Source organism: Falco biarmicus, chromosome 13 (genome assembly GCF_023638135.1).
Source record: "Falco biarmicus isolate bFalBia1 chromosome 13, bFalBia1.pri, whole genome shotgun sequence".
In the NCBI taxonomy this organism is placed as follows: Eukaryota; Metazoa; Chordata; class Aves; order Falconiformes; family Falconidae; genus Falco; species Falco biarmicus.
Genome location: NC_079300.1, coordinates 2,835,307 through 2,848,183, shown reverse-complemented (window position 1 = coordinate 2,848,183; position 12,877 = coordinate 2,835,307). Strand labels below are relative to the sequence as shown.

Below are 12,877 nucleotides of genomic sequence, written 5' to 3'. Positions count from 1 at the left end.
AGACATTATGTTTCTACTATGTATATACCTCTATTTTATTCTAATACTCTAACATATAATAGATAATATGTCTAGTATATGAATAGTATATGTATTTATGAAGTATATATATAGTTGTATATATTTATAAAGGCATACCATATATATATTTATGAAGGTATACCATATCTGTATCTATACTGAGACAGCATGTGTGTGTGAGACTTATATGTGTGTATATATAGGTATGTATCTATATAGCGTATATCTAGTACCTGAGTATACTAGTGTACCCAGTGCACACATACAGTGTGTATACATGCATATCCATACAGTATCTATCTGACATAACGGTGTATCTAGTATGCCTGTGCAGCACCTGGGGCGTGCATGTGTATGCACACACCAGATGTATACACAAATGCATCCGGCATACATTAGCAAGTCCCGAGTGGCTCTGTGCCCTGCCGTGTGTATGGGTATATGTATATGTATACAACCAGGCGGGGGGCGGGGAGGGGGCTGAGGGCGGGGCCGGGCAGCAGGGGCGGGGCCGCTGGGACACGCCCCCCGGCGGCGATACGGTGCTTCCCGCCGGAGCCCCGCGCGCTCCCGCCTGCTGCCGCGATGTCCCGCCGCGGGCAGGAGCCCGGCAGGTGAGCGGGGCTGGGGGGAGCGGGGGTCCTGGCTGCCCCGCGCCTCCCCCCGGCATCCCCTGCTCCTCTCACCCCCCCTCCATTCTCCGCCGTCCTCCCGCTGCCACAGCTTACCCCCCTCCCGCCCCCCCCGCTTTCCCAGCCCCTCCCCGCCCCCCCAGCATCCTCCCCATCCCCCCTGCATCCTTCCAGAACCGTCCCCATCCCCCCAGCATCCTCCTGTTTCCTCCACCCCCAGCCCCCCTTCCACCCGCCGCAGCATCACCCCCCCCCGTTCCCTTCCGCCGCCCCATCCGCCCCCCCTTGCCGAACCCCAGCGGAGGGTCCCCGGCCCGCGCTAGCACGGAGCCCAGACGGTCCTTCTGCACCCCCTCCGCGTCCGGTTCCGCCCCCCCCCCCCCCCCCCAAAAAAAACAAACAACCCCAAACAAACACAAACAACAAAACCCCACAGCGGTTTTGGGGCCCACGGCCCGGCCTTGCACCTGCAGCGGGGGCTCCCCGAGCCTCCCCAGCTCCCCGCATCCGCTGCCCGGGTCGCCCGCTGCCCCCCGCCCCGCTCGGCACCCCCCCTCCGGCAAACAAAAGCGCTCGGCGAGCCAGCGGCGTGCCCGCTCCGCCCCGGCCCCGCTCCGCCCCGCGCTCCCGCTCCGCCGGGCCCGCTCCGCCCCGGGCCCGCTCCGCCCCGCGCTCCCGCTCCACCACCGGCTCCACTCCGGGCCCCGCACCCCCGGGCCCGCCGCCGGGCCCGCCGCGAGCGCCGCCCGTTCACCTGCTGCCTGCGAAGCCGCGATCGCTGTTTGGCTTCAGCGGGGGCCGCGGCCGCCCGTGCTGTCGCCCCTGGGGGCATGAGCGGCGGGCGGGTTGCTGACACCGAAAGGGGTCGGTGGGGGCTTTGCCCCCAGCTTCTCCCCTCTCGAGCCTGTTTTTCGGTTTATAAGGGAGGGGGGGGCGCCGCGGCGCGGGGGTCGTACCGCTGCTGGCAGGGCTGGTGCAGAAGGCAGCGCTCGGTGGAGGGGTTGCACAAACGGCGCTTGGCTCAGGCACCGTCTCTGGGGTATGTCCGGGCTTCGTCCAACCCTTGCAGATACTGTGTCATTATTTATTGGTTTTTTTTCTTAAGATACAGTTTGGAAGCAAACTCGCTGTTGTGTAATTTCCCATTCGCACCCGCGGTAAAACCCTTCCCCAGTTTCTCCCGCGTGCCTCGCTGGTTGCAGCACTGTTTCCCCTGCCCTGGGCTAGCAAACTGGCAGCTCCAGGCTGTGTGGGAGCATCCCAGTGCAGCCACCCGCCCTGCCGTGCTGCACCCGGGCCCCCCTTGCCTGCGCTGTTTCACCTAGTGCCTCAGCCATACCTTCGTGGAGTTCTTCTCTTGCCTCTACCATTACCACCTATCCATTTTCTATTTTTTAATTTGAGCTTTAATTTTATGAGCTTAAAATTTAATTTAAATCTTAATTTGAGCTGCCCCAGTGCAGTGGCGGCTGAGGCTCTGTCCCTTGCGATGATGCCCGCTCGTCCAGTGGCACCCCCTGTCTGCCGGGTGCACCCCGGGGAGCAGGTGGGCTGTGGGTGCACAGCGGTGGCCCAGGATGGTCAAAATCAACCTCCTGAACTGAGCTGCCAAAGAGCAACTGCAGTGGCTCAGCTTTGCCGTTGCCAGCATCCCTCAGCATCACCAGGGCAGCACTGAAATCCCTCTCCTGCCTCCGAGAAGCGAGGGGATAGACGAGAAGCGAGGGGATAGATGCTTTTCCCTGCCCACATGGCATACGGCGGCTATTCCAGCAGGCTGCTGGCAGGGCAGAAGGGCTGAGATATTTGCTGGTGCCACCAGAGTGAGAGCGAGCTGGATATCGCCTGCTGGTTTATGGTGACTGTGCCCATGGCGATTCCCTTCCTCAGCAGCAGCTTTTATGGTGGTTATTTGGTGGGGCTGCAGGAAAGACGCTGTGGAGCTCCACAGAAAGGTTTCCAGACCTGATCTTTATCTTTAAATGACAAAACCAGCATATTTCCCCTTTTCAAGAGTGAATGAGACCGGAGGTTGGTCTGAATTTGCCACAGGCCACAAATGGGTGATGAGGTCTGTTGGAGTCATCTGCTGTGGCCGAGCCACCATGTTTATCTGAGCTTTGTGCCTTGCTTGGGGATTCCGCCTGGATTGCTATAGAGCCAACGGGCACCTGGCAAAGGGGGCCAGGGCCCAGGGTTTGTGCCAGTGCACATGCAGCAGTCAGGCATCCCTGGCAGGGCTAGGACAAGAGCTAGGGCCGTAGGTCATGTTAAAGAAAATTAATTTTTAAACACCAAGCCCCCCTCCCCAGTCCCCTTGCAACCTCTGGTTCCCTGGCCAAAGCCAGGGAGCGATGCCAGCGGGCAGGGAGGTGGGTAGATGCTGCTTGTGTGGAAGGTGGGAGAGGACTGGTGGATCTGCTCATGTATTTCCCATTTTGTCTTCCAGCAGAGCTGAGTCCCTCTCTTCAGATGAAAAAGGTACAGTAATTTCATGAAATAACTGCACTTCAAATGGGCTTGTTATGAGAAATGCCCAGCCTTTGGAATGGAAATGACAATTATTGTAACTGCTGACTTTAAAACACCTCGGTGCAATGCCTTGGTTTCATGTATAAGAGTTTTGATTTTTTTTATACTGTTTTTTAAAATTCATATTCCTTTGCTATTTATTCCCTTCCTCCAACCTGCATAGTACAAAAACACCAAGAGAGGAGTTAATCTTTTTGAAGCTTATGTCCCCTGACTGCTTTTCTCTTGCAGAGGTGGCAGCTGGCAGCACGGAGGGAGAGGGCTCGGCCGAGGAGCACCCAGTGGGTGAGCACACACGTGGCTGCAGGCTTGCCCTGCACGTGGGATGGCGTGGCTGGCCTTGCGCCTGCCGGTTCCCCACAACATGATAAAACCCCTGTGTAGACACTGCTGTGACTCCTCCAGTCACTTGCTTTGCAATACTGGATTCTCTTCAACTTATGTTTGTAAGAATAATTTATTAAAGCCACGTCTGGTGCATCCATGTGAGTTGCATCACTGGTGGGACACACCAGCTCCCACCAGTGCTTCTCCCACCTCACTTGCATGCCACAGAAACCCATACTTTAACTGGGTGTACTGGGACGTGCCACAGGTGAAGCTCCAGAGCAGTCCCAGGTTGTGTAAAACAGGAAAATTAAGCTCTTTGAACATCGCACATACCTTTCAGAAGGGCCTGGGTGACCCCTAGGTCTCCTCTGCTGCTGTGATTTGATGCTCTGATGTTCCTCTCTACCTCAGTATTTTTTTTCTGCTAGCTAACTGGCTGACCAACCTGATGTATTTAAACTTTGGATCTATCCTTTTACTTCCCTGTGGCATTGCCTTATTTCATTCTGCCTGTGACTAACGGGGTGTAATCTTGTTCAGGAGAGGAGGGTTCCAAAACCAGCTCCAGCAGTAGCTCGGAAGAAGAGTCAGGTGAGCATCGTGTTGTGATTTATTCTCTCTCTTTTGAAGATGTCCACCTGGTTGAAAACAGCTGCTTTGCGTGGGAGTGGTCCCAAGGTTCTTGTGCCAGACTGTTAATTCAGTGGTCGCATGCTGAAAAGCAGAATGATCTCTCTGTGAGCACATGGTTTTCTAGCCACTCGGTTTAGAGCAGAGCAATAATAGAAGAGCAGCACCTAATGTTGCTGTAGCCTTGTAGACATAACACGCGACACACCAAGAGGCTATAAATCTGCTTAAAAGTTGGCAGCAAAAGTGGCAAAACAGGATGGACAGGAAAAGAATTAAAGGAAGCGTTTTCTGCTGATGAAAAGCCTGCGGCTTTGCTCTTAGGCAGGTTACACCACCAGCAGTTTATTCTGGTTTCATGCAAGATTGATAGTCTTTAGTTAAATAATTACGAAGCTTTTTCTCATCAGATGCAGAGGAGTCGGATGGAAGACGGTCACGTGAGTGCACTTTTATTTTGTTCCTTATATGTCTTGCATGGCGAGGGGGAGCCAGCCCAGATAAGTGATGTGCGTGGGTAGCGACAGCTGATGGCAGAAGAGGGATTTAGAGCTGCCCAGCGTCGCCTGCGAGCCCTTGGGGAGGACGGCTTGCTGCAGTGCGTGCCCAGGAAGGGGGTGTGTGGGGTGCCTGCGTGGGGACACGGCTGCCCCTGCTTGCACACGGAGCCGGAGCAGGGCTGTGGCCGTGGGGAGGTGCAGGATGGAGCCGAGCTGAGCTTCCACGTGCTGTGGGTGGCCCCAGGTCACGACAACCCCGCTGTGGCTCGGGGACTGAAATAGCATCACTGCAGGAAGGGTGCCAGCGCACTCGCTGGAGTTTGCCTGATGTTTTCCAGGCTGTTCGCTGTAGCAATACATTTTCTGCCTCTCCCACATCTGCCTGGCCAGGAGGGCGGTGAAGTCCCAGGATGACTTTGGGACAGGCTGGCTGGAGTCCCTGCTTGCAGGGAGGGGTGTTGGTGGGACGGGGAGCAGGAGCGGGCGGCACGCCGGCAGCCAGCCCTTCCTCACGCCTTGTCACAACAGCTCTGCTGCTTGGCTTCTGCAAAATCCACCCCTTGGGGTAAAGGCGTTTCCTCGATGCGTCAGCTCTGCTCGCTTTCTGCCATGTTGTGGGTCACTAAGGAGCGTTCGGGCACTTTTAAATAATTTTAAGGGCAAATACACTGCAAACAGCGTGGCTGCCTGCTCACTGGGAAGCCCTGTTGCCAGCTTCTGTGCCAGGTGGCTGAACTTTGTACTTGGCACCTTGCGACTCTTCCTGGGGTTGAATCTTTTTTTAACCCTTTGAAAATTTCCACTAGTTTGGGTAAGTTATGAAGTTTTGACAAAAGCTGTTTCCTGGAGTTCGGCTTCACTCCCACGCTGTGCACAGCCTGCACGTGCAGGTGTGCATGCAACAGCTTGGGTCTCAGGAATATTCTCCGGAGGTTTTGGTGAATGTAAGCGAATTAGGTTGGTGGGTTGTCCTTGCTGCACATGGGAGCAGAAACCTGCTGGAGGCTGAGGTATTTGCTGCAAACTTCTTTTTTAGATGAAGAACAGGAGGAGAAGGAGTTGCTACCGTGCTGCGATGAATCAGGTAGTAACGGATCTCTCAAGGGCCAGTGGTTTGTTTTTTTTTTTTCCCCCAAGTGTTTAATTACTTTGCTTTTAATGAGCTGATCTTCCTGTTTTCTCACTAGGAGCAAACTGTCTGCTACCCTGTGAGCACTGCAGAAATGAAAATGTACGTTTATCAAAAAAACCAACCCACATATTTTGCATGAGATAATTTGCAAATTATAATTCTGCTGTCTTATAGACTTCTTAAAATATGTATTTTTAAAATCTGTTTATAGGACCAGAAGGAGCAAGTGACCCCTAGGAGACTGTCTGGAGGACAATATGTGTATGGATTTTTTTTTTAATACAATGGGTATACATTTACACTGTTGTCATCAAGATACTTCTCTCTTCAGTTTGAGTGGGGAAAAAAACTAATTTGCTGCACAAATACATTTGGAGTAATACCAGAAGATACCCCCAAATCCTTAAAAATAAGCAATTTAGAGCAGCTGCCTATGCTGCCTCCAGATCCCGGTCCAAGAAAGTTCTTAGGAAGGTTTCCTGCCTGCCTTGTCTTGCTGCAGTAATTAATGTCAGGTACATTTTTACGTGCTTGTTTTAGTCTGGACACACACGAAGGGTCTTGGCCTGCTTCACAGGAATAGTCATCCTCCCTGTTTGCACTGACCCTGCATTTTATTTTGGACGCTAGCCTTGTTCTACCTCTTTCTGGCTTGGAAGTTGTCATCAGTGCGTGATGTTGGTGGTGTCCGTGCGTGCATGATGTTGGCTTTGATGTTGATGGGAGCTGCGCTGAGCCTTTTGTGTACAAGCAGCTGCCTCGTTTGCAGGAAGCGTTATGCAAAATGTTCATTCCAGCTATTTTGCGTGCATTGGCCTGGCCAGTTTTTAACAGTCCAGTGACAGTTTAAACGTAGGGACTAGAGAGAAAAAAAATTGTTGTGGCTTCTGTGCTATTTAGATAAAGTGCTCTTGGCTGGTTGGGAGGGGATTTTGTTATCCCTTGCAAACCACATTTCTATAGTATTTGCTAGGCAGGGGAAACTAAACTAACCAGGTTGTTCTTGCCCACGGCAGGGCACGGCTGGATGCAGAGGGGACTTACCAGTGCAGCCTCACAGGCTTGATTTTTGAAGTAACGGGGCCCGTCAAAATCACATATTCCCTCTTATCCTGGAGCAAATACGCCAGCCTGGTGGAAAAGCCGTGGATCGTGGGCGGCCCCCTCTTCGACGTGCGCTGCGACTCAGCCCCTGCTCTCACCTCCATCCAGTTTCCCCACTCCCTCTGCCTGGGCGGTGAGTGCTGGTGGCCGGCCCGGTGGCTGCGGGGGGCTGCTGGAGCAGGAGGTGCTGAGGCAGCCCCGTGTCCCCGCAGATCATGGTGCTGGCATGGCCTTCAAGGTTTTGCACATCAAGGGCGAGGGAGCAGCCATCGAGCCCTCCGCCGACTACTCGGCCTCGCACGTGAAGTGGCTGGTGAGCTCGCTGTCACCGGTGGGACCACTCATCCAGAGCCAGGAGCCCGTGCAGTACCACGGTGCCGTCATCCTCTACAAAGTCATTGATGAGCACCCCTCCTTGTCCTTTCGGGTCTACGTGGCTACAAACAATGACTCCTTTATAAAGGTATGGCTGGTGTCGGGGGTGTAGTGTGGCGTGGTGTAGAAATACCAGCAGGGCTGGTGCTGGGGACGCTGCACGGAGGATGGGGTGCGGCAGTGAGATGCTCTTCTCTCGCCCCAGCAATTGCATGCAGAGCTATACGTGTATGTCTGTCTATAATGAGACTTCGTACCAGAAAGGTCTGCCAGCCAAGTTAGGATATTATATTGAAGTAGCAGCTCACAAGCTGCTGTAGAAAAGAAACCCATTTGCCACTAAAATCCACAGAGCTCAGGATTTATACCTGGAGGAGCTTCTTGTCCTCTCACCCATTCCCCCCAACAACACACAGGCAAACACTAGAAGATGACAGCAGCAAATGACCTTCCTTTTATTCAGGTTGCAACCTCTTTTATCTATTTTCACCCCTGTAGCATGATAGCTGCAGAGGTTCCTCGGGTGTTTTTGAGTGTGGTGTTTCGTGTGCAGCTTTCTGTAATGTTTGCCCTGTGGAACGGGTCGTGGCCGTTCTATAGAGCTGTGGCCAGAGAAAAGCCCAGAGAGCCACATTAACTAAGTTTTAAATGGTAATTCCTTTACTGATGTGAGTAACCTTTAAATCATATTTTTAAATTTTAGGATATCTCAAAAGCTGTAAAACATTCTAATAAGAAATTCATTAAAATTGACAAGCCCCCTGTATGCCAGAAGTTACTACAGAAAGGAAAGAAGTATAGATTAATTTGTGAGCCAGAAGCTGAAATAACTCCAGAGGTGAGTCCCTTACACAACCCCCATTTCGTGCACTGCAGCTTCATTAGAAACGTGCCACAAAGTGGCTTTGCCTCTGCGCTCCTGCACTGGCATTAAGGGCATTTTTCACGTTCATTTGCCATTGCTGCAGAAAGCATTTTCCTCTTAGAGCCCTAAAGCTCTGGGATGAAATCCTGACACTGAAGTCAACAGCAAAACTCTGGGGAGATAGGGGTTGGGCTCAGATCTGTGTCAGTAGCCAAATACCTCCTCTTTAGTTTATATGTTTTGGATAAATATTTATTTTTAACATATTTCCATTGTATAGGAAATTGAATTTGTTGACGGATCTCTCTTGAAACTAAAAAGTTACATTGAAGTCTATTTGGAGAAACCTGATGACTTCACCTTGTCTTTGGTTGAGCTAGAGTCCGAAGCGACCGTCTGGAAAGCAAAACTAAGGGAGAGTGAGTCTTTGGTCTTCCCGCGACTAGTTGGTTCCTGCTGAAAAGGTGCAGGAGCTGGAGTATAACTCGGCCCTTGGGTACACCTAAATTCCTACTGTTAAAACCACCGGGTTTGGGGCTGGAAGTGATAAAATGTAGAGGAGCACCCCAGGAGGTTGCAGTGACCTGCCGGATCCCTCGGGAGCAAAGGGGTGAAGGCTGCGGGGCCGCGGGAGGATGCTCCGCTCTCGTGTTACTTACGGGGGATAATGCACAATCTCTACTGCATGTTATCGGTGGCGTGCTGCAGCACGTGGGCGAAAAGGGGATAGTCGTCTCGTTCTATAAAATCTTAGCTCAGCAGCCAGAATCCACCCAATAGCTTGGTTTTGTGCCCAAGAATTGTTGGATGTAAGGCATAGCAGTGGGAATTCCTGCCTCACATTTTGTTTCCTCTACAAACTGTTTCCCAGGTGACTGGATACATTACGATCAGAATAAAAACGAGCAGAAAAGAAGCGCAGTCAGTAAGTCAGTTTGAAGACAAGTCAGGGCTGGTACCTGGCTTGCTTTTGTAGCTCAGGTGATACTAAAGAAACAACATCACCTCTTGCTTTCTTCTTAGGTGTCAAAAAACGGAAACTAGCCCTCAGCATTTTGAAAGAAGACGAGATCTGTGGCAAAAAGCAAAAGAGCAGCAATCCTGCAGGTAAAGCATTTCTGTGTCATTTAAAACAACATGTTTGGTTTTGTTTCTTTTTTGGTTTTGGAGGGGTTTTTTATCCTTTGAATTGAACCTGAGCTTGCTTTTTTAAAGACTTACACAAATCAGAGCATGAAATATAGGAGGAGAAAGCGCTGCTTTTGTAGGTGCAGAATTTTTTACCTACGTTTGTGCGCTTTGCTACACTGTCATGCATTTGGTAAATAAATGGGGGGAAGCAGCTAGGCAATTTGCTTTAAAAGCTTCAGGTAAAATGATATTGTCTTTTAAGACTGAGCAATAGTGGCTATTTTTGAAAGAGGTTTCCACTACATGTCTTAGACTTTGTGCTTGGGATATCTCCTGAGCGATAACAGGCTAGACAAAATAGTAATTAAAAACCAAAAGCAGCTCATATTTATTTTTGACATGTGATGCCCTGATGGTGTCTGGGAGCTCCCACCCAGAAACTCCTCATTTATTAACAGTTACCTGGAAAAAAAAAAAGAAGAAATAATGTGAGTTTAACAAGTAAATAAATAAATAAATAAAAAACCCATCAGCAAAAGTAGCCAAGAAGGTGTTTGTTTATGGGTGCCTGTAGCCACCAGAGGGAGAGCTTCCATCCCTCAGAACCTCGGTTTGATGTGTGAGTGATGACGGGGAGAAGGAAAGCAAAGAAGGAAAGCGGCTCAGGCTGTGTAACAGCAGGGCTGAGGCTTCTGAGCCATTGTAATTAAAGGAAAAACAAACATCACCTCTCCAGAGCAGCCAGAGGTTTTGAGAACAGCAGGCATGGGAGAGAGAGAGTGCTTAGCATGGCCTTAATTTTATACATCTCAAAATTTCTGGGTGCTTGGTAACTTAATGTACCAAGGGAGTTCTTCTGCTGGATGCACGGCTGCTTATAAATGGGGAGCAACCCACTGATGTACAGCAGCCAGCATGCCATCAGGTGTTGTCATCTTCGTGAGCTTCAGCTTCTTAGTCCTTTTCTCCAGCACTCGGCTCTGACCTTGCTAGATAATCTGAATAAGATTACCTTCATCGTATGTCCCCTGGCCACACGTGGAACTAGTAGTGTAATTTAGTTACAAGTTTAATGAGAGAGCAATGTTAAATCTGGCTTTTGTTCTGTGTCTTTTCAGATGGAATTGAAACAAAAAACCTAACTGATCAACAGCTGATGGTGATCGCAAAGTTGTTTGGTAGGCAGTGGCGAGAAATTGCCATTGAGTGTCTTCAGATGGAAATGAAAGACATCGAGCAGATTCAGGCAACAGAAGAAGAAGTTAATATGCAAAAATTTCTGGTGTTGAGCAAGTGGAGAGACAGAGAACAAAGCAACGGAACTGCAGAAGCCTTGTACAGAAGTCTCCGTGAAAAAGTGTCCTATGAGATACTGCAAGCCCTGCAAGGTATCGCCTTCCCGTTATATTTATTTAATTACATCAGTGTGTTTCAGATGTATTTTAAGAATTCACATCAGAGAGTTTACCAAATGCCTAGTACATGTTTTACTACATAGGTCAAAATTGTCTCCCTTTGATGTCAGCAATGACTTTCTTTCTTTCTTGTGGCATTTTTATACTTCCCTTCAGAAACTGCTATAAAATGAATAATATTTCTGCACTGACTGTGTTAATAGTGCTCCCAGCATGACCTGGCTGTCATGGTCAAGCAAATCGGTGCTATAGACCCAAGCCAATGCTGGGTCTTCTCTGGAAGTCCTGAGAAGAGATGTTTGGGTCTTTACTCTTATCTGTTTTAGGAACGGTTAATTAACACCTTCCCCTGATGGATGACTTAGCGGCTGGGTCCTGCAGACCCGTGTGTGTGTATGTATTCCCTCACTGCCCATGGGTGCTCCCGCTTATTTCTGTGCGGCTCCTCACGTTCGGTCCATCCTCTGCAAGCCAGAGCTGTGCAGCGAGCTGAGAACTCAGCCAGCCATGGGGAACCTTTCTCAGAAACAATTTTTTTTTTTTTCTGATACAGGCAAAACTTTGTTCTTTCTTAATTCTCCCCAGAAGCAATGTTGCTGCAAAGGGTGGGGGGAGCTCCCTTGCTCATCTGACCCTCCCAAACCTGCCTGTGCCAGAGCCCTGTGCTCTCACATAGCGTTTATTATAATACATTTATTATTCAACTTCAATATTGCAGTAACTTCTAGAGGTCAGCTAACCCGTGTGTGTTTGTGCATGTTCCTTTCCTCAGGTTTCTGGGCTCGGTGCTGAGCTGTGGAGCTGCAGCTGGAAGGAGCACGGCGGGAGCTTCTCCAGCCACTCCCCCGGCATTGCGCTGGGATCCGGGGAGGAAGATGCAAGGCATCATCACTCAGTGGAAAGTTTAGGCAGTGTCTCCACAAGAAATGTGAATGAAATTTTGCGTGGCTATGAGCACTTCTAAGACTTTCAGGAGCAATCAGTCTTGCAGCGGATCCCGGCATTGTGGCTGGCAGCGCAGGGCTTCGTGCTTGGGGAAACCCAGCGCTGCCACCCAGCTTTGTCATGTTTGAGCCGGTCCTAAAAGACGTGAACACTGGAAGAAACCACTTTACCTTGTTCAGGTACATGGTTGTTATCAGGAAACATTTTTATTTCTATCAGGGAAAGACAGGGAGGAAAGTTATGCGGAAATTTTCATCCCCTTAAAAAAAATATTGAACTGCCAAAATCATGAGGTACACTGTATTTCTCACAGATGCCCAGAATCAGGGAAGAATAATCCTAAACTTGCAGATAAATTCCTTTGCATAATCACTGTACATATACATAATCACTGTATATACTTGTGTACAATCAGTCCTTGTTAAGCTGTGGTTCTGTTTTCTAAAAACCCGAAGACTGGTTTCACGGGAACACCACTTAATAACTCCAGGCAACTTTAAATTTTCCCTGGGAATTTCTTCTTCACTCTTTTCTGTATAGTCTGTCTCAATTTTTATGAGATTTTTTTTATGTTGTACATATTTTTTTTTATTAGAAACTTTTTATACTTTTTTTTGCTTGATAATTTTAAATGGAATAGAATTAGGTGCTTAAACTAAAATGGAAGAAGCCAAAATCTTGGCAGAGGCTGTTGCTCAGCAATGCACATACTACAGAACTGGAAAAGATTTGGAAAGAACCTTATTTGCAGAAGAGGGTGGTAACGTGATACAGGAGATTGTCTTGGTTTTAAAGACAAGTGATTCTTTTGATCATCTTCCTCTGCATATGTTTATGAAAGGAAAAGCATACTTTTGAAAAATAAGGATTAAAAAAGAAACATGTACGCGATTTACGTATGATTTTTGATTATTTTCTCTTTATTTTAGCCGTTGGATGAAATGTGGCAAGGTGGTTGTGTTATGGGCCGCCTTTTCAGCCCTTGATGCTCCAATGCTGCATACAGCTGAGCGCTGACGGGAAGGGCTGTGTCGGTGCCCAGGACTTTGTGGGCTCTTCTTCCAGTGAGGCATTTAGGGGGGAAAAAAAGCTGTGGAAGGCAGGGATGCTTGTGTGGGGCTGTCCATCCCCAGCACAGCAGCCCTGGGCTCTTTTCTCTGGGAGAAGCCAAGGGAAATTGCCATCAGGGGGATCTTTAAGATACCAGGTAAAACTCAAAGATCTAATAGGACCCTCTGGTCAAAAGCAGAAATCGATCAAAGCTG

At 49.4% G+C, this 12,877-nt stretch overlaps 1 protein-coding gene across 4 annotated transcripts; it reads left to right on the top strand.

The window, feature by feature from the left end:
• The first annotated feature begins 541 nt into the window (after positions 1–541).
• Positions 542–12,501, top strand: LOC130158259 (caspase recruitment domain-containing protein 8-like). Of its 4 annotated transcripts, XR_008825227.1 has the most exons (17): positions 1,063–1,692; positions 3,103–3,134; positions 3,417–3,470; positions 4,056–4,106; positions 4,556–4,585; positions 5,682–5,729; positions 5,833–5,876; positions 5,989–6,038; positions 6,794–7,014; positions 7,094–7,344; positions 7,960–8,094; positions 8,402–8,540; positions 8,993–9,046; positions 9,145–9,228; positions 10,371–10,640; positions 10,994–11,060; positions 11,440–12,501. XR_008825227.1 is itself a non-coding variant. In XM_056358856.1 (16 exons), exons 1-16 carry the CDS (start codon positions 1,484–1,486, stop codon positions 11,457–11,459), a joined length of 1,692 nt encoding a protein of 563 aa, XP_056214831.1. In that variant the 5' UTR covers positions 1,065–1,483; the 3' UTR covers positions 11,460–12,501. The 4 variants fall into 4 exon arrangements, 1 of the variants encoding a protein (XP_056214831.1); XR_008825228.1 differs by lacking the exon at positions 1,063–1,692 and adding an exon at positions 542–635 and having other exon boundaries at positions 10,371–11,060; XR_008825226.1 differs by having other exon boundaries at positions 10,371–11,060.
• The last annotated feature ends 376 nt before the right edge of the window (positions 12,502–12,877 follow it).